Source organism: Myotis nattereri (genome assembly GCF_964212035.1).
Source record: "Myotis nattereri genome assembly, chromosome: 5".
Taxonomy (NCBI): Eukaryota; Metazoa; Chordata; class Mammalia; order Chiroptera; family Vespertilionidae; genus Myotis; species Myotis nattereri.
In genome coordinates, this window is record NC_138080.1 from 677,893 (window position 1) to 697,298 (window position 19,406).

The window sequence follows — 19,406 nt, forward strand, 5'->3', positions numbered from 1 at the left end:
CAACTAGCGGTGGGGTATCTGAAGCTGGCTCGTAACCCGAATTTTAGCTCGCAACTCAAAGCAAAACATCGGCCAAGAGACGGCTCGTATCTCGAAAAACTCGTTAGTCGGGACACTCGTAAGTCAAGGCCCCACTGTATGTGCCAGTTGCTGGGATTCCCCGAACCCTGATTCTTGAAATACCCAGGGGGCTGAAGGGCACCGAAGGGTGTGGAAGCCACTCGCCTATCGTGTGGATTATTATTGAAAGAATAATGTTTAAGCACAGAAGCCTTATTTGCATAGAGAAACTTTCATGTCCGACGTAAGGACTCTTTGCTGAAATTAACAGCAACAACAAATGTAAGTCACACCTTTAATCAAAGAGTCTGAGGCTACGGGAGGCGTGGGTCGTGGGCAGCTCTTAGCGGCCACTCAGACCTCCGGCCCTCCTCCCCCTCACCAGAAAGGCCTCAGGTTCCTTTTTTATATAAATACTAGAGGTCCGGTGCACGAAATCCACCCCCTCAGCCCAGCCTGCACCCCCTCCAATCTGGGTGCCGACATCCTGCAGTCGGACATCCCTCTCACAATCCTGGATCACTGGCTCCTAATCACTTACCTGCCTGCCTGGTCGTGCCTCACTGCCTCTGCATGCCAGCCTGGTTACCCCTAACTGCCCCCCTCTGCTGACCTGGTCGCTCCAAACTGCCCCCCCCCCGCCAGCCTAGTCACCCCTCACGGCCCCCCTGCCAGCCTAGTTGCCCCCAACTGCTCCCTCCCTGCTGGTCTGGTCGCTCCAAACTGCCCCCCGCCCCCGCTGGCCTGGTCACCCCTCACTAACCCCCCTGCCGGTCTGGTCATAGGCAGCCATCTTGTGAGGGCATGAGGGTTAATTTGCATATCACCTCTTTATTATATAGGACTAGAGGCCCGGTGCACAAAAATTTGTGCACTTGGAGGTGAGGGGGGGTCCCTCAGCCCTGTCTGTGCCCTCTCGCAGTCTGGGACCCCTCGGGAGATAATGACCTGCTGGCTTAGACCTGCTCCCGGGTGGCAGAGGGCAGGCCCAATCCCTAGGTGCAGCCCCTGGTCGGGCTCAGAGCAGGGCCGATTGGGGAGTTGGGGCGCCGCCCCCTGTCATGCACAGAGCAGGGCAGATCGGGAGGTTGTGATGTCACCCTCAGTCACGCTCAGGGTAGGGCTGATTGGGGGGTTGAGGCACCGCCCCCTGTCACACACAGAGCTGCAGGACGATCAGGGGGTTTGGGCTGCCCCCTGTCATGCTGATCCCGGTGCCGGGAGGCCTCGCGGCTCCGCTGATCCCGGGGCTGGGAGGCATATTACCCTTTTACTATATAGGATCGAGGCCTGGTGCATGGGTGGGGGCCGGCTGGTTTGCCCTGAAGGGTGTCCTGGATCAGGGTGGGAGTCCCCACTGGGGTGCCTGGCCAGCCTGGATGAGGGGATGATGGCTGTTTGCAGCTGGTCACACCCCCTTCAGGGTGGGGGTCGCCACTGGGGTGCCTGGCCAGTCTGGGTGAGGGGCTGAGGGCTGTTTTCAGGCTGGCGGGTGACTGAAGCTCCCAACTGCTCCTTTCTTTCTTTTTCTTTTTTTATTCTGGGCCAGCTTTAGCTCTGGCTCCAGCTCTTAGGCCTCAGCTGCTGAAAGCAGGTATCTGGTTTGTTTGGGTTCTATAATCGAAACACTGTTTCAACTCCAGCTCTGAGATCCCGGCTGGCTGAAAGCAGGTTTCTGGGGTTTTGTTTAGATTCTATATTTGTAACAATGTTTCAAACTGCAAGCTCAGAGGCCGGCAGCGGCAGGCGGGGAACGTTGGCTTCCTCCGTCACTGAAGCAAGCAAGCCTCATGTTTGCTTCAAGCTGCCTGGCTGCCGGCCACCATCTTGGCTGGCAGTTAATTTGCATATCGCCCTGATTAGCCAATGGGAAGGGTAGCGGAGGTACGGCTAATTACCATGTTTCTCTTTTATTAGATAGGATAATGTCATGGATGTCAGAGAGGAAGGAGAGAGAGGGAGAGAAACATCAATGATGATAGTCATTGATCGGCTGCCTCCTGCACGCCCCCCACTGGAAATGGAGCCTGAAACCCGGGCCTGTGCCCTGACTAGGAATCGAACTCTGACCTCTTGGTTCACAGGTCAACGCTCAACCGCTGAGCCCCGCCGGCCGGACAAGACCTCAGGGTCTTGCTTCCACGTTCGTTTGTGTGTTTTCCGCCGATGCCCGTGGCCCACGCGCGGGGTCCTACATCACAGTGTTTACTTTCCCGCAGCATTTCTCACCACTGTCCTCCGGGAATGAGAGGTTTTCCCGTGTCGCCTCCAGTTTCCAACTCCGTGTCGCCCTTTGTGTTTGGTGTTTTCCCAGAACATCCGGGGCACCTGCCTGCTGTCCTACACCAGCGCCAGCGCCTGTCCCCCCGGGATGCGGGCGGCGTATCTGGGCGACGCCAGAGAGGCCTTTGAAATCGGCCTCCTCACCCGGCGCGGGGACGAGCCGGTGCCCGGGAGGCAGGAGCTGCACAGCTTCCTCAGGGCCGCGCTCGGCCTCTGCACGGTGCACCGCCGGCTCCACGGGGACACGGGGTCGGGCCGCGCCGCCCGCCGGCTCTGCCGCGAGGCCGTGGGGAGGCTGTACGCCTTCGGCGCAGCGGCCGCAGCCCCGGAACGGGCAGCGCTCTCTGGGGAGATCATGCGTGCGATCGCGCAGGTGAAGGACCTGCTACAGGCTCAGAGCTTCCCGAGTTTGGAAGACGGGGCGTACGTCCCCGCGGGCTTCACACGTGGGCTGGACAGGCCCCTCCTGCTGGGGCGCGTGGACTTCCAGGCGGTCCTCCAGGCCCACGCCCAGCACCACACCTCGGTGTGTGGAGTGTTTGAAAGCATCTGTGGAAACAAGAAAAATGAACAGAAGCCTCCAGACACGGGCGTCTGCATCACGGCACTGAGCACGGACACACGGGGCACGGACTCCGTGAGTGCTGAGGGCGGGCCGTGTCTCCAAACAGGCGGGGGGCTGTCTCCCTCCCAGGCGGCTACGAGGAGTCTGGAGGCGCCCCAGCGGGCGGGGAGGAGGGACTGGGTCCGTTCGGACGCGTTCCGGGCCTCCCTGGACCCAGACGTGGAGACCGAGGCCGCGTTGCGAGGCCACGGCGGCGGGGACGCTGCTCCGAGTGGCAGCGGGAGCTCCAGTCCCTGGAGCAGGCTGTCCGGGCGCAGCTCCTCCTCCAGCTGGGAGGAGGTGGACGCCCACGTGGACAACAGGTCACCCCGCCGAGCGCCCGGCAGGGAACGCCCTGTGGACACTCGGGGGCCCGCTGCTGGGATGGGAGAGCCGGGCAGCCGTGGGGACAGTGCAGCTGTGCGTGCTCTGTCTTTGGAGCTTCGAGGCCTCTCTTTCCCAGCGCCCGAGGATGGCCCTTCCGAGTCCTCTCCCAGTCACACGCCCTCGGCCGCCTGCCCTCCTGGGAGCACCGTGGGCGCTCACGTGGCCCCCGGGGCCGGGCTGGAGGAGGGAGGCCCAGAGGCAAGGCGGGCAGGCAGAGCCACGGGCCCCGGAGGCACCTCTGCCCACCCCGGGCCCTCACTGGGGTCTGCGTCTGGGTCTTCCGGTTCCCGTGGGCCCCCGAGCGCGGCCACACGGCCTCCGTTCCAAGCAGAAGAGACCTTGGAGATAACGGACGAGTTTCCAGCGGTCGGTGGCGATGCCGCACACAGGTCTGGAGAGGAGCCGGGAGCAGGACGCACACCAGGAGCAGGCCCTGCGTTTAAAGGGAGCCCCTCCAGGGGGACCCCAGAAGAAGCCGTCGAATCCCACGGAGTCCTGGGCGATTCTCTGGGCGCAAGCCCCGCGATGGCGCGTCACCCTGCCATGTCGCCGTGGCCCGTTCAATATCTCGAGTCAGGACACAGCGGGGGCCCCGTCCAAGAGGAGGAAGTGGACCCCGATGCCTCCACCGTGGACGAGGGGGGACAGCTGCTGGACCCCACCGGGCCGCGGGGCTGCCCCAGGCCGTGCGCTCCGAGGCCGCCCCCTGCCTCCGGGAGCCAGGATGCCTGCACCACCACGGAGGAGGGGAACCAGCCCGTCCAGCTCAGCCTCAGCGGCAGCGGCAGCTCTGGCTCCTCCTGGGGGAGCTGGTGGAGGCTGCCCACTGCCTCCAGGGGATCCTCCAAGGGGGGCGAGCCCTGGTCCTTCCTGAACTCCAGCGGGAGTTCCTTCGGGTCGTTGGCGGGAGAGACGCGGCAGGAGACGCTCGAGGCTCGCACACTGCAGCCCCAAGACCTGGAACAGCTCCTGGCAGGCGTGACGCATGACTGGCTGCTCCAGAGGCTGGAGGGCACAGGGGTGTTCAGGCCCAGCCGCCTGCACCAGGCGTACGGTAAGTACACAGCCTGTGGCAGGTGCATGGCCTGGGAGGTGGGTGCATGGCCTGGGAGGTGGGTACATGGCCTGGGAGGTGGGTACATGGCCTGGGAGGTGGGTGCATGGCCTGGGAGGTGGGTACATGGCCTGGGAGGTGGGTGCATGGCCTGGGAGGTGGGTACATGGCCTGGGAGGTGGGTACATGGCCTGGGAGGTGGGTACATGGCCTGGGAGGTGGGTGCATGGCCCCGGAGGTGGGTGCATGGCCCCGGAGGTGGGTGCATGGCCCTGGAGGTGGGTACATGGCCCGGGAGGTGAGTGCATGGCCCCGGAGGTGGGTGCATGGCCCCGGAGGTGGGTGCATAGCCCCGGAGGTGGGTGCATGGCCTGGGAGGTGGGTGCATGGCCTGGGAGGTGGGTGCATGGCCTGGGAGGTAGGTACATGGCCTGGGAGGTGAGTGCATGGCCCCGGAGGTGGGTACATGGCCTGGGAGGTGGGTACATGGCCCCGGAGGTGGGTGCATGGCCTGGGAGGTGGGTGCATGGCCTGGGAGGTGAGGGCATGGCCTGGGAGGTGGGTGCATGGCCCTGGAGGTAGGTGTATGGCCCCGGAGGTGGGTGCATGGCCCCGGAGGTGGGTGCATGGCCCCGGAGGTGGGTACATGGCCTGGGAGGTGGGTACATGGCCCCAGAGGTGGGTGCATAGCCTGGGAGGTGAGTGCATGGCCTGGGAGGTGGGTGCATGGCCTGGGAGGTAGGTACATGGCCTGGGAGGTGAGTGCATGGCCCCGGAGGTGGGTGCATGGCCTGGGAGGTGAGTGCATGGCCTGGGAGGTGGGTGCATGGCCCTGGAGGTAGGTGCATGGCCCTGGAGGTGGGTGCATGGCCCTGGAGGTGGGTACATGGCCTGGGAGGTGGGTGCATGGCCTGGGAGGTGGGTGCATGGCCTGGGAGGTGAGTGCATGGCCAGGGAGGTGGGTGCATGGCCAGGAGGCAGAGGCCCCCTTGCAGAGCTGTGACCATACTTGAAGCTCAGGGGACAGAGACCCTATCCTGCTCTGTGAGTGTCCTGCGATGTGTCCGGCAGGGCCTCCCTGCCTCGGGCTGCTGGGCTCTAAGGTTCCCAGGATTAGACGCCCCCTCGGGCCACCTCGTATCGGGGACTCGCTATAGAACACACGGGGCCATCGGGAGGCAGGAACCCCGTGTTCCCCTTTCTTTTTATAAATGCATTTTTATTGATTTCAGAGAGGAAGGGAAAGAGAGATAGAAACATCAACGATGAGAGCAAATCATTGGCCGCCTCCTGCACGCCCCCTACTGGGGGTCGAGCCCACAACCCGGGCCTGTGCCCTTGGCCAGGAATTGAACCAGGGACCCATCAGTCCGCAGGCCGACACTCTACCCACCGAGTCAAACCAGCTGGGGCCAGAGCCCCTCTCGTTTCCATGAGCAGCCAGCTGGCTCCTCTCAGCGTCTCTCCACTCAGCGCCCAGGGCACAGAATCTGCCAGTTAGACACCACCCTTCCGGGGGGCAGTGACTTTGCACCTGCCCTCCCCACCCCTCCAGAGGCTCCTGGCCAGATGTGCCCCCTCGCCCCCGCAATCAGCAGCTGCTTCCTGCTCAAAGGGCAGCCGGAGGTCACTTTCTGTACCGAGACTGGGAGGGGTGCCCCAGGCCACGCATCCAGGAGGGCTGCTACGCGGTGGGGACACAGGAAGGAACAAAACAAGGTTCTTCTCTAGGCCGGGGACCCGTCATAAAGCCGAGACACTGACGAGCTACTGGAATGAACAAACCACACAGCCGGGCCGGCGTGGCTCCGTGGCTGAGCATCACCCTATGACCCAGGAGGTCACGGCTCGATTCCCGGTCGGGGCACAGGCCCGGGTGGCAGGCCCGGTCCCCAGTGAGGGGCGTGCAGGGGGCAGCCGGTCCATGATTCCCTCTCATCCTGGATGTTTCCCTCTCTCTCTCTCCCTCTCCCTTCCTCTCTGAAATCAATAAAAAAAAATATTTTTAAAAACCCAACAAACTGCTACAAAGGGCATTTTATGAGAAAACGTGAGTTGCTAAGCAGTGGACTCTTGAGTAGTTCTCAGTCTTGACACCCCACGGGAACCCCTGGGGCTCGGTCCTAAACTTCCGAGGCCTCACCCCAGATTCCAATCTCATAGGCTGGGGTGTGGATCCAGGAATCAGCATCGTTTTCATTCCCCCAGTTTTACTGGGGAGTCACAGACATCCATCACTGTATGAGTGTGAGGTGGGCAGCATGGCAGTCTGCTCCTGTGTTCGGTGACATGATCACCATGGGTTCACTCACTCCACCCTCTCACGCAGACACAATAAATGGGAAAGAAAGACAAAATACAGAAGAAAAAGCTTCCTCCTTGTGATGAGAATCCGAGGGCTTCCTCTCCTAGCAGCTGCCCTGTGTGCCCGCAGCGGGGCCAGCGTCCCGGGGACTGGCTCCTCTTACACTGAGCCTGCACCTTCTGGCCGCCTCCCTCCAGCCCCCCTCCCCCACTGGGAACCACCATCTGACCTCTTTTTAAATTCCACGTAAAGGTGATATCACACAGTATCCCAAAATGCTGCATTTCTCCCTCAAAGGGGTGCTTTCTTGCTGTCGCTGCTCTTCATTCTTTTAAAAAATATATATATATCTATATATATATAGATAGATAGATAGATAGATAGATAGATATAGATATTGATATTGATATAGGAGAGGAAGGAAGAGGGAAAGAGAGATAAAAACATCAATGATGAGAGAGAATCACTGATCTGCCGCCTCCTGCACGCCCCACACGAGATGGAGCCCAAAACCCCTGGCATGTGCCCTGACCGGGAATCAAACCGTGACCTCCTGGTTCATAGGTCGATGCTCAACCACTGAGCCACGCCAGCCAAGCTGTTCTTCATTCTTTAAGGTGAAGGCGGTCCTTATTTTTTCATATCTTTCCCTTTTCCATGTGAGTTCATATCTTTGTACAGTAGCTATATTTTCTCAAGTAATTGTTGTGCTTTTCCAAATTAAGCAAAACAAGGAAGAGAAGATGAGGGGGTGCTTTAACACGCAATCGAGGGGCCCTGGAATGCCAGGGACCTCTGAGGTAAGACATTGATGTATTTCTGTCCATAGCACCTGGCGTAGGTAGGAGCCCATTACCTGGAGGCCTCAGGCCATCAGAAGAAGACCAAGCCTGTAGCACATATTCCAGGATGTCTCTGAGGTGTCTCTCTTTAGACCGGCTGGCGTGGCTCAGTGGTTGAGCATCGACCTAGGAACCAGGAGGCCGTGGTTCAATTCCCGGTCAGGGCACATAGCTGAGTTTCGGGCTAGATCCCTAGTAGAGGGCGTGCAGGCAGCAGCCGATCAATAATTCCCTCTCATCACTGATGTTTCTCTCCCTCCCTCTTCCTTCCTCTCTGAAATCAATAAAAATATATTTTAAAATAAATAAATAGCCTTTTATTCTCCTCTCCTTTCGTCCTGAAACCCTGGCCTTACCTTCACGTTGCCGCCACAAACAAGATTCTGTTAAAGGCTAGTCTGCGTCTTATTTGTGAAGCTCTGCTTGTTTATTGCTCTTCGATAACTTTTTCTTCGTCTCCATGGAAGGGGCTAACCTTTGAGAAACGTATACAGAAGCTGAAGATGTCAGATCAGCTGGATGGGCCCCGAACCACATCCACTGTGTTGGTAACTGTGCCATCCTAGGAAAATCAGATCCGCTTTCATCTGCTCTTCCTTTCACAGATGCTCTTTTGTTGAAATATTCCAAGAAGTCGGAGCTGTGGACGGCCCAGGAGACTGCTGTGTACCTGGGGGACTACCTGGAGGTGACGAAGAAGGGCAGACAGAGAAACGCCTTTTGGGTTCAGTATCTCCATCAAGAAGAAACGCTGGGAAGGTAGTGATCGCAGACGTCGCCATCACTCGTGAAAAGGGCTGCTCAGCTCGGCCGGCGGGGCTCAGTGGTTGGGCGTCGACTATGGCCCAGGAGGTCGGGGCACCTGCCCAGGCTGCAGGCTCGATCCCCAGTGTGGGGCGTGCAGGAGGCAGCTGATCAGTGATTCTCTCTCCTCATCGATGTCTCTCTCTCTCCCTCTCCCTTCCTCTCTGAAATCAATAAAAATATCCATTTTTTAAACCTCCTTGAGCGAGGATTTAAAAGGAATGTTTAAATGCTGGTAAAAAGTCCAGTTCAGCTCTGAAAGCCACACTCTGAGTAAACGAGTGAGCCTGGGAAAAGGCAGGAGAGCCGTCTCAGGCCGGAGAGGAGGCAGCCAGGTGAGGGCCTGAGCATGGAGCCTGGGCACCTGCCCAGAGGACGGTGCAGGGAGGGGACGGGTTCGGAGACCCCCGCGTGGAGCCGGACGCCGGAAAGCCGCCTCCTCCGGGGGGTCACCTGGTGGTTCTGTCTAAACGGTAGGTACGTTGGGAAGGCGTATAAGGAGCCGAAGGCGCTGTGGCTGCACTTCTCCGACGTGGAGCGCCAGGCGACCGCCCAGCACTACGTGACGGAATTCAACAAGCGACTTTATGAGCAGCAGATCCCAACCCAGATCTTCTATGTCCCCTCCGCGGTGCTGCTGGTGAGATGGACGCAGGCAGGGCTTGGGGAGACGGGCCCATGGACGCCTCTTAGGTCAGATTTCTCTTTTTTAATATATTTTTATTGATTTCAGAGAGGAAGGGAGAGGGAGAGACAGAAACATCAATGATGAGCCCTGGCTGGTGTGGCTCAGTGAATAGAGGTTGGCCTGCACACTGAAGGGTCCCGGGTTCGATTTTGGTCAAGGGCACAGGCCCGGGTTTCAGGCTCTATTCCCAGTGTGGGGCGTGCAGGAGGCAGCCAATTCATGATTCTCTCCCATCGTTGATGTTTTTTTTCTCTCTCTCTCTCTCTCTCTCTCTCTCTCTCTCCTTCTCCCTTCTTCTCTGAAATCATTAAAAATATATTTAAAAAAATAAAAAAGGAAACATCATCACGGCCCAAGTTTGACAGGAGCATTTCAGTGAAAGAATAATAACTGTAGGTTCTATGATATTCCATCAACGGTAGGCACCTCGCATGCAGATAAGGAAACCAGGTCTTGTCGCCATTCTCCCGACCGGCAAAGCCGAGGTTCCCAGACCATCCACCCGTCCCCTCGCCCGTGCCCTCACCGTACGTCACAAGCCTCCCGCTTCTGTTTTTCAGATTTTAGAGGACGAGGCGATAAAAGGGTGTGTCAGTGTGGAGCCTTACATACGGGGGGAGTTTGTGAAATTATCCAATAACACGCAAGTGGTGAAGTCCGAGTACAAAGCCACCGAATACGGCTTGGCTTACGGCCACTTTTCTTACGAGTTTTCCAACCACAGGGACGTCGTAGTAGATTTACAAGGTACGTGCAAGGGGCCTACTCTTCCTGTTTAGTGTTGTTTGCATGTCCGTGTGAGGTTTCGCAGCTACCTCTGCCAACCACTCTTTAACAGATTGTGCAGTGCCTGCTTGCAATGAAATTAACCTATTTGAGCCCTGGCTGGTTTGGCTCAGTGGCTAGAGCGTCAGCCTGCAGACTGAAGGGTCCCGGGTTCAATTCTGGTCAGGGGCACATGCCCATGTTGCAGGGCCCTGGCCGAGCACTGCTCTGTACAGTGTCTGCGCTTGCTAACTATTTCTCACACAAACGAAGATACACATTAACGACTGAGGCACCAAAGAAAGGCGTGAACCACGAAAGATCCAATCTGTGATTTTGGTCACAGTACGGGTGCGTTTTATTGCTCTCCGGTGCCTTGGAAACCATTCCCTTGGGTATCGATCGGAGACGGATTTAACGATCCAATATCCAACTCTCCCTCAAGCCATCATTGGCGCGTAACACCCACTCGCTCAGCAGAACGTCATTACGTGGGCTCTCAGTGTTTTGTTAAGCACAGAACTCTTTTTCTGGGACGCGTCCTGGGCGCCCAGAGGCCTCGTCCTCAGACGCGTGCTGCTCCGCAGGCTGGGTGACCGGCGACGGGAAGGGGCTGCTCTACCTGACGGACCCCCAGATCCACTCGCTGGGCCGCAGAGAGGTCACCACCAACTTCGGGAGTCGGGGCATCTCCTACTTCTTCAACCACCAGCACGCGCGGTGCAATGACATCTGCCGGCGTCTCTCCCTGACAAGACCGCCCACGGAGACGCGGAACCACTCGTAGGCTTTCTGGGGATGCGGCAGCCTCGAGAGCTGCTCACGGGGGCCAGGTCCCCCCCTCCAGGTGCGCAGGGGTCAGCGCAGCCTGGTCCCGGGGGCTGGGGGCCTGGGGGCCTGGGGCAGGGCTGGCCAAGGATGGCGAGAAGAACCGATAAGTCCATTTCAGGTTCACACTTGGACCCGTGCCAGACCCTGGGGTCTCCCTCCCTCTTCCATTTATCCCTCTCGGCCATCTCCCCCAATAAATGTCTGCACGTCTACCCCCTTCTTGGTATTTGCTTCTTAAGAACCCAAACTGACACGTTTATTAAAGAAATGGGGGGAAATCATCTTATTAACAAAATAAAGGGGGGAGTCATATTATAATATCAAATGATACTGAAAAAAATACTTACAATTTAAAATTAATTCATAGTAAAAAACAAAAAAGCTCTTTGCACCCGGCTGGTGTGGCTCGGTGGTTGAGGGTCGACCTAGGAACCAGGAGGTCGGGTTCGATCCCTGGTCAGGGCACAGGCCCAGGTTGTGGGCTCGATTCCCAGTGTGGGGTGTGCAGGAGGCAGCCGGTCACTGATTCTCTCTCATCCTTGATGTTTGTCTCCCTCTCTCTTCCTCTCTGAAATCAATAAAAAATATTTTTTAAAAAAAGCTCTTTGCAAACGAGGCATAATTGAATACTCTCTGAATTTGATTTAAAAGTTTTTAAAAATAGCAACACGATGACAGTGAAGCGATCGCAATATTAGAAAAAGAAATCACTCCAGCTCCTCGCAGGGGAATGACTGGCTCCCTGCGGGCACGTATGCATGGCCACGTGCAGGTCTCCCGGCTGCTGCTTTTCCTCGACCCCCCACTGCTGCCCTCCCCGCCTCTCCTCGGGCACTTCAGGTCCCGCCTCCCTCCCTGCACCAAAGCCTAGGGTCAGTGGCTGCAAATGAACCTCCTGTGCTCTGGGTTTAGAGGGAAAAAGAGAAAAGAAACTGTGGCTTTCTCTCCGACCATCTCTGGTCTACGGGCTCCCGGATCTGCCGTGGCCAGCAGCCCTGCTGCCGCCCTTCACGGGTGGACGTTACAGGGGCCGCGGGTCTCGGCTCTGGTGTGAGCCCAGCCTGGGGTCCTGGCCCCGATCTTCTGAGGGAGCAGGCCTTCCCGCAGCCCAGCGCTCCCTCCTCGCTTTCCGCCTGCCGCCCTGGGCGCTGGGTCAGCCCCCCTCACGACCTCACCCTTCCTACGCCTTCAGGTGTCTGTCCGTCCTCCCTGTGAGCCTCCTCCTCGGCGGGGCCTCAGTCAGTGACTCCAGGGGATGCTCCCCAGTGTAGTTGTGTTTCCATCCTGGCCCTGGGACAGGGGCCTCTTCCGCCCCCTCGGCCGCCACGTTCCCGACCCTTTCATGTTTAGTCTCACAGCGAGAATGGGTGGTCACTGGGGAATTTTCAAGTCAATTTTAGAAAAACTCCACGAGCATTTTTCTAAGTTGAACGAAATAATTAATCTGTATTTTAATCTTTTGCATGTAGCGTGGTGAAATGACAGCACTTAAAAAGCTAAGTTCCGCCCAGCCGGCATAGCTCAGTGGTTGAGCGTCGACCTATGAACCAGGAGGTCATGGTTCCATTCCTGGTCAGGACACATGCCTGGGTTGTGGGCTCGATCCCCAGTGTGGGGCGTGCAGGAGGCAGCCGATCCATGATTCTCTTTCATCATTGATCTCTCTCTCTCTCTCTCTCTCTCTCTCTCTCTCTCTCTCTCTCTCCCCTCTCCCTTCCTCTCTGAAGTCAATGAAAATATATTTTTTAAAATCTCGGTGTGACGGGCGAGAGGCAGGGGAGAGCGAGAGGGAAGTAAATCTCGTTATGATGGTGCAGAACCCGCAGGAGCCCGAGCTCTGCAGCTGCGCAAGGAGCACAGGCTTTGGCCGCCACGAGGCGAGGCGAGTGTGGCTAATCCTCTCGGCCGAGGCTTTGTCCGGCGCCGGAGCGCAGCCATCAGGGCTGCCTGTTCCCAGCGCCTCCGTCTGTCCCCCGGGGCACTCCCCATCCTGACTGCTGTTCAGCGGGAACAAGCCATCCATCATGGGGCCGGGAGCCGCCTTCCCATAGAAACCTCAGATCAGCACGGGACACGCCGATTACCCGACGTGTGGGCGCTCGCGTGCTCCGGGGGAGATTAAGGGGGCGAGCTCGCTGTGTGGCCCAGACAAAGGGCTCCCTCGCAGCCGGTGGGGACGTCCCAGAAGCTGAAAAGGTGGAAAGCAGAGAATGTAACAGGAAAACAGACCTGGAATGTCACGTCCGTCGACACGGCTTCCCCGGAGACGACGCGACGACACAGAATGCACCTGCGGGGGAGCCGCCTCGGCCGCGAGCGGGGCCAAGTGCGTCGCCAGCGATGGACACTGATTTATTGTCTCCGCAAATGACGGGGACGCGGCCACAGATGAGCAGCCCTGCCCGGGGCAGTTCACCTCCTGGGGGCAGGTACGTCAGAGTCATTAACACGGCTCTTCCGTGCGCGGTGCACACAGGAGTAACGTCTTAAGTGAATTTCATGCAGAAATGAGCTCCCAGTGGAAGCCTGGGGTCGAGCCTTTAAGTCTCGAAGCCGAAGCAAATGGTGTCAAGTTACACAAAATAGTATTTTCACAAGAACCGCGCCTGCAGCTGTGCTACGTTCGTTGTCAGAAGTGACTTTCAAAAGCAGGAAGAAAACTAAAGTCCTCCGGGTTTCACTCTGTATTGAATAAGAGCATCGATTCAAATGAATGTAAGAAAAATGTCTTCATAACCACATATTTTTAAGACGTAAGATAACTTCCGGGTTCAGTTTGAGCTTTGCCCGTTCGCCTCGCCCTGGGAAGGAAACGGCTGCAGAGAAAGAAGCAGTGGCTCCTCCCGGGTCCGGGTGAGCTGCAGGCGGCGCTGTTACTGGAAACGCCGCCATCGGTTACGGTTTGGGCGTATTCTGACGCGCCCCCGTCACTCTCAAGCACAGACCGTTTTCTACTCACAGGGGTTGAGAATGAAAGAATGCCCCGTTTTGTTCCTGTAACTACGTTGTCAAACCTCGGTCACGATCCCTGGCTATCGGTTCTACGATGTTCTGTGCCAATCACGGGAGCAGGGGAGTGTGTGTGTTCTCTGCTGGGACTGACGCCGGCATCCACCTGCTCTCCCTGCACAGATCACAGAGCAGAGGGGCGCTGAGCCCTTCTGGGAGACACTTGGCATGGTCTTTTCCAAATGACAGGGGCCCACGCGGCTGCTGTCGACAGGGAGCGTCCTTTCCAGCAGCCCCTGGGGCGTGCGCGGCCTTCCCTTGGGCTGGACCGTGCCCTGGGCACCTGCATCGCGGGCCTGGGACACGGACGGGCTCTGGCCAGCTGCGCCCTTCCCGGCCTCCAGGGCGTGTGTGAGCTGGAGCCGACGGGTCTGGCCAGACGCAGGCCCCCTCCGAGCAGCGGCCGGCTTGCCCTCGCGGATGCCGTAGGAAAGCTCTTCTATGGTATGAAGGTTCGGAGCAGTGGAGGCCAGGAGCCTTGTGCAAAGACTCAAAGCCATAAATTATTCCGACAAAGGAAGTTTAAGATGTCAAAGTCCGCCCGTCCGGTGTGGCTCCGTGGTTGAGCGTCCACCTATGAACCAGGAGGTCAGGGCACAGGCCCGGGTTGCAGGCTCGATCCCCAGGGTGGGGCGTGCAGGAGGCAGCCGATCCATGATTCTCTCTCCTCATTGATGTTTCTCTCTCCCTCTCCCTCTCTCTTCCTTTCTCTGAAAATCAATAAAAACATATTTTAAAAAAGAAACATACTTCTGTTGAAAGAGAAAACAACTCTAGGCTTATTTGGCAGGGATGAAGGGAACTCATCTCCAACAGCGTGGAATGCAGGATTAATCACACCCATCACCATGGAAACTACAGCCGTCTCTTCTGCAATTGTACCGGCCTGTGGAATGCTTCCTGAAAACAATACGTCCTTGAAAGCTGGATTGAGTGTTAGAATTTATAAAACATTAATTTCCTTCAAGGGTCTTTCCAGTTCATCTTTTTAAAAAAATATGTACTTTTATTGATTTCAGAGAGGAAGGAAGAGGGAGAGAGAAACATCAATGATGACAGAGAATCATGGATCCGCTGCCTCCTGCACACCCCACCCTGGGGACTGAGCCTGCAGCCTGGGCATGGGCCCTGATCGGGAATCAAACCAGTGACCTCTTGGTTCCTGGGGCCGATGCTCAACCACTGAGCCATGAGGCTGGGCAAGATTATATGTTTCTTATGCAAAAGTACCATCTTTAAGAAAACACACCCACTTTTTTTTTTTTTAAGAAAATTTTAAAAATCCAGACTGTGAATGACTGCTTCTCAATTGAAAAGGTCACTGTCAGCCTAGGTCGCTGCTCAGGCTACTGGCCCAGCCTGGCCAGGTGGCTCGGTGGTTGAGCGTCGACCTATGAACCAGGAGGTCCTGGTTTGATCCCTGGTCAGGGCACATGCCTGAGTTACGGGCTTGGTCCCCAGTGTGGGGCTTGCAGGAGGCAGCCATTGATGATTCTCTCTCTTCACTGATGTTACTCTCTCTCTCTCCCTGTCCCTTCCTCTCTGAAATCAATAAAAATATATTTTTAAAAGACACGCTGGCCGTTCCTGGGCCTGCAGAGAAGGTGGCAGAGGGAGGGCAGCTCTGCCATGGGCGAGGGGACCAGACATGCACCATCATGCTCGCAGCATGTCCATGGCATGTTTGCAGCGAGTCCGTGAAGCGCGCCCGTCGGGCACTCAGAAGGGCCTGGAAACTGGCGGTGAAGGAGACAGCTGCCAGGTGCGGGCAGTGACGCCGACTCACAGCGCCTCTGGGCCAAAGGGATCGGGAAAGTCCCACCTGGTCCAGGAAACACAGCAACAAAGCATCCCAATCCAGCGCTGTGCGTGTTTGTCACACCGGCCACCACTTTCAAAACCTGCAGACAGTGCGTGTGGATGAGGACTGACGGCTGCTTCTCAAATGAAGTCATAAACACAAAGAAAGAGAGAGAGACTCGCCAGCAAGCTGGATTCCCGCACGGGCCTCCGGGACAGCAGGTGACGCTGAGCTCCTGGCACGTGGGCCTCTGGGCACAGACCCACCCCTCACCGTGTGTGAACTGGCGCCTTGGAGACACAGGCCCCGGAACTGCCGCATCGCAGCCGGACGGATGTCCCAGCACACCGGGAGTGCCCGACTTTCTCAGATGTTGTATTTTCTTTCTTTTTTTAAAATATATTTTATTGATTTCAGAGAGGAAGGGAGAGAGAGGGAGAGAGAGGCATCAATGATGAGAGAGAATCATCGATTGGCTGCCTCCTGCACGCCCCACACTGGGGATCGAGCCCAAAACCGGAGCCTGTGCCCCGACTGGGAATCGAACCCTGACCTCCTGGTTCATGGGTCGACCCTCAACCCCTGAGCCACGCCGGACGGGTGGTGTTGTCTTTCTTGATTACACATTCCTTCCTGTGCACATTTTAGGGGAACAAAGAGAATGTCTTCATCATATGATGTTACACAGCTTTATGCACCCGTTGACGGGAGGACATTTCCACGTGCGTCCTCCATTCCTGTGACAGGGAACCCAGAATGCACCATGGAGCCGGCGGGGGTCTGCCCGGGAGGCTGAGAGGAAAGCTGCCCCGCCTCCCTGGCCCCCACGTCACCCCAACCTGCTTCTTGACTATCCCTCCCCTCCCACCTCCCTCAGGCCAAAAACCCTGACATTGAAAAGCAAGGGCTTCTGGTGGACTCACGGAACCGGACACAGCGTGTGGGTCTCTTCCCTCTCGCGGCCCTCGTAGGAGCGCCAGCGGCCAGCGGGAAGTTCAGTCGCTTTGTGACTTCTGACCGGAGCGAGGGCCGTAAGAGGCATCTCAACGCACCTTCCCGCATTCGAAGGAAGGGTATGTGGTTGTGGACCAACATTCGCGAGAATAAGACCACCGACTCCAATTAGGTCTTAAACAGCAAGCGAGGATTTATTGAGCTGGCCAGCGACCACAGTCCCAGCACCCTGCCGAAGCAGAGGCTAAACTGCAGCCCCGACTACAGGAGTTACATTTTATTATTAAATTCTGTGGAGGCCCAGAGAAAAATGTGTCTTTCAAATTCTGGGCCCCCCAATATGGAGGAAACTCTCTTTATTTATACTTTTTCCAGTCTTTTGTCTCCTAAATTTGGAATGAGACTTCCGGGCCTTCTGAGAAAGCAGGCCTGCGTTCTGGGAAGGGGCCATGAGACCATATCTCAAGGCCTGGCCTGATGTCAGCACCTTCCTATCTGTGTGTTTTAGGAACAGACAGCACAGCATGACCCGTCTGGCCGAAGCGCCAGATATGCTGCCCAGCACAATGTCGTCTCCTCTTTCCGAGGAGCTGAGACGGAAGCACGATGTTCGACCCGTGCCCATCCGAGAGGGCGATGAAGCTCAGGTTGTCCGAGGACATTGCAAAGGGCAGCACTGGGCCATGCCAGTAGCCCTGGTCTACAGGAAGCCATATGCCACCACATGGAGCGAGGGCCACGGGAGAAGCCAACGGTACCACTGTCCACGCGGGCATTTGCCCAGCAAGGCCGTGATCACTTGGCGAACGCTGGACAAAGACGCAAACAGGTCCTTGAATGCAGAGCCACAGCTCGCCAAGTAGGAAAGGAAAAGGGAAAACACAAGGAAGGAGCAATTGGGAAGATGCAGGAATAGAGTAATATTATGTACAACTTTCATTAGAAACTTAAAATGAAAAAAAAGAAAGAAAAGCAAGGACTTCTGACCCAGAAGTGACTCCTGGGGCCACACCCCGTTTCTGGCCGCACCTCCCCTCTTCTAGGCGAGGCTCACCTGGTGGTCACCTGGTGGTCAGGCGCGTCCGGCCCCCACCTCGCCAGGCCCCCGAGAGTCCCAGGATGCACCGGGCGCTGTTGCCGCAGAAGGTGCCCCCTCCTCTGGGTTCCCGGGCGTCATGGGAATAACAGACACATGGGGCTTCCCAGCTCCGCACCGGCAGGCATGGGGGTCCCGGGAAGACAGGGCTTTGTTTGCATCGCCTCCAACCGCGTTCCCAGTGCGGCCCTGCAGCTCCCGTTCCCACTTCCTCTCCCAAGACCACGGTCCTGCCTGTGCCCTCGGGTCCCCCGAGAAGGGGTTCCTGAGCAGCTGGGGAGCGGGGACGCGAGTGGTACCGACAACAATAGCAGATGCCTCTCCTGTCCTCGTGACTCACTCATTGTTATTGCGTCACCTCGAAATACTATTGAAACCCTGGCAACTCTCCATTTTTTATGCCAAACTAGTCTAATATCGGCAAGTTCATATGGTTCAACCTACGAAGCACCCAAACATGACTCCTCGTTCTCTGTCCCGCCAGCCTCACCTCCAGGTGTCCCCCACCCTCACAGCCTCCCCTGAGTGCAGTCCCCCCACGGCTGTTCCCTGGGCCTGAGTACCCGCCCCCTCTCCCGGGAACTCCCACTGGTCCTTCACGACTCAGCCCAAGTCCCACCCCTTCCACCCTCTGCTCCTACTTTACTCTCGTAGCGCACACACACTCACATGCATGCACACATTTGCTGACACACATGCTCTCACACATGTATATACTTGTATGCCCACATGTTCACAATGCACGCGTGTGATCATACAGAGAATGCACAGGCTCACGTGTGCATACTCATGCACACACATGCACATCCATGTGGATGGACATGCATACTCATGCACACACGTACATACATACACGTGCTCGTGCACCCTGGTGCACACAGACACACACATGCACGCGCACACATGCTCATGCACACACACAGGGAGCGCACCACGGTGGTGGGACTCCGTTGCACAGTAATCACTTGTTTGTCTCCCCACTCGACTGTGAGCACGTGAGAGCAGAGGCCGAGTGCAGTGCGTCAGCCCCGGGGCCAGGCCGGCACTTGGTTGTTAATAAGGCCTCGTTGAATGAAAGAATTAAATCATTAAAAACCACAAGATTAATTAAGAGTGTGGTTTTATGAGCGGCCCAGCGTGCACTGCGGCTCCCGGTGTAATACAGCCCTTAGCGCGCACGTTCCACGGGCGTCGGAGGCCTGAATGAGTGACGACGGCAGGTGAAAGTCTCTTAATTAGATCCAGAGGGTCCTCTTTATTTGCAGAATCAAACAAGAAAGGCGTCAGGGGCTGCAAAGAGCTGTGCCGACATCTTTGTTTCTCAAAAGGCTCATCTGAATGATAATGAGTGTGGAAAACGGATTAGCTCCTGGGTGGACAGGTTTTTTGTTTGTTTGTTATTTGTTTTTGGTTTTTTGTCTGGAGAAAAAAACCGAAAATGCTTGTGGGCTTCATCGCTTCGGGACAGCCAGTCCCCTCTTGTTTTCTGTGATTTTTATTTTAGTGCTGATTTAATTAAGACAATTAAACAATTTGGGGCACACAGATTAAAATTGGTAAAAAAAAAAAATTGTTCCTGGTTCTGTATTGATGTCGAGTTTGATTATTATTTCACGCATCTGCGAATCTGATGACTCTGGCGAAAGCGCCCGCCATCTGCCCGTGGCCTCCATGCGGAGGCATCGCTGCCCCAGGAGCACTCTCTCCGACGCGGCCAAATGGTGTCAATAACCTCATTTTTTTTAAATGATGGATAAACATTGTTAACCTACGTCATCTGCGTCATTTCATCACATGCTCCAGCGAAAGCACCAACTACTTTACAGATAAGAGGGAAAGGAGGCTTTATATAGGTCTTGGCTCAGAACGCGGGTGCTTTTAAGAGCAATAAAAAGGGGTGTTTTGCAAGTTTCATGGATTAAA

At 56.7% G+C, this 19,406-nt stretch overlaps 1 protein-coding gene across 1 annotated transcript in view; it reads left to right on the top strand.

Moving 5' to 3' along the window:
- ALPK1 (alpha kinase 1) overlaps positions 1 to 10,840 on the top strand; it is a gene marked incomplete at its 5' end in the record, with an annotated part of 42,118 nt that extends 31,278 nt beyond the window's left edge. Inside the window, 5 exons of the mRNA XM_081093021.1 lie at positions 2,375 to 4,388; positions 8,141 to 8,294; positions 8,817 to 8,979; positions 9,588 to 9,774; positions 10,380 to 10,840. Of these exons, the coding sequence (XP_080949147.1) occupies positions 2,375 to 4,388; positions 8,141 to 8,294; positions 8,817 to 8,979; positions 9,588 to 9,774; positions 10,380 to 10,579 (2,718 nt within the window). The 3' untranslated portion in view covers positions 10,580 to 10,840. The remainder of the gene's footprint in view (positions 1 to 2,374; positions 4,389 to 8,140; positions 8,295 to 8,816; positions 8,980 to 9,587; positions 9,775 to 10,379) is intronic.
- Between the last annotated feature and the right edge of the window lie 8,566 nt (positions 10,841 to 19,406).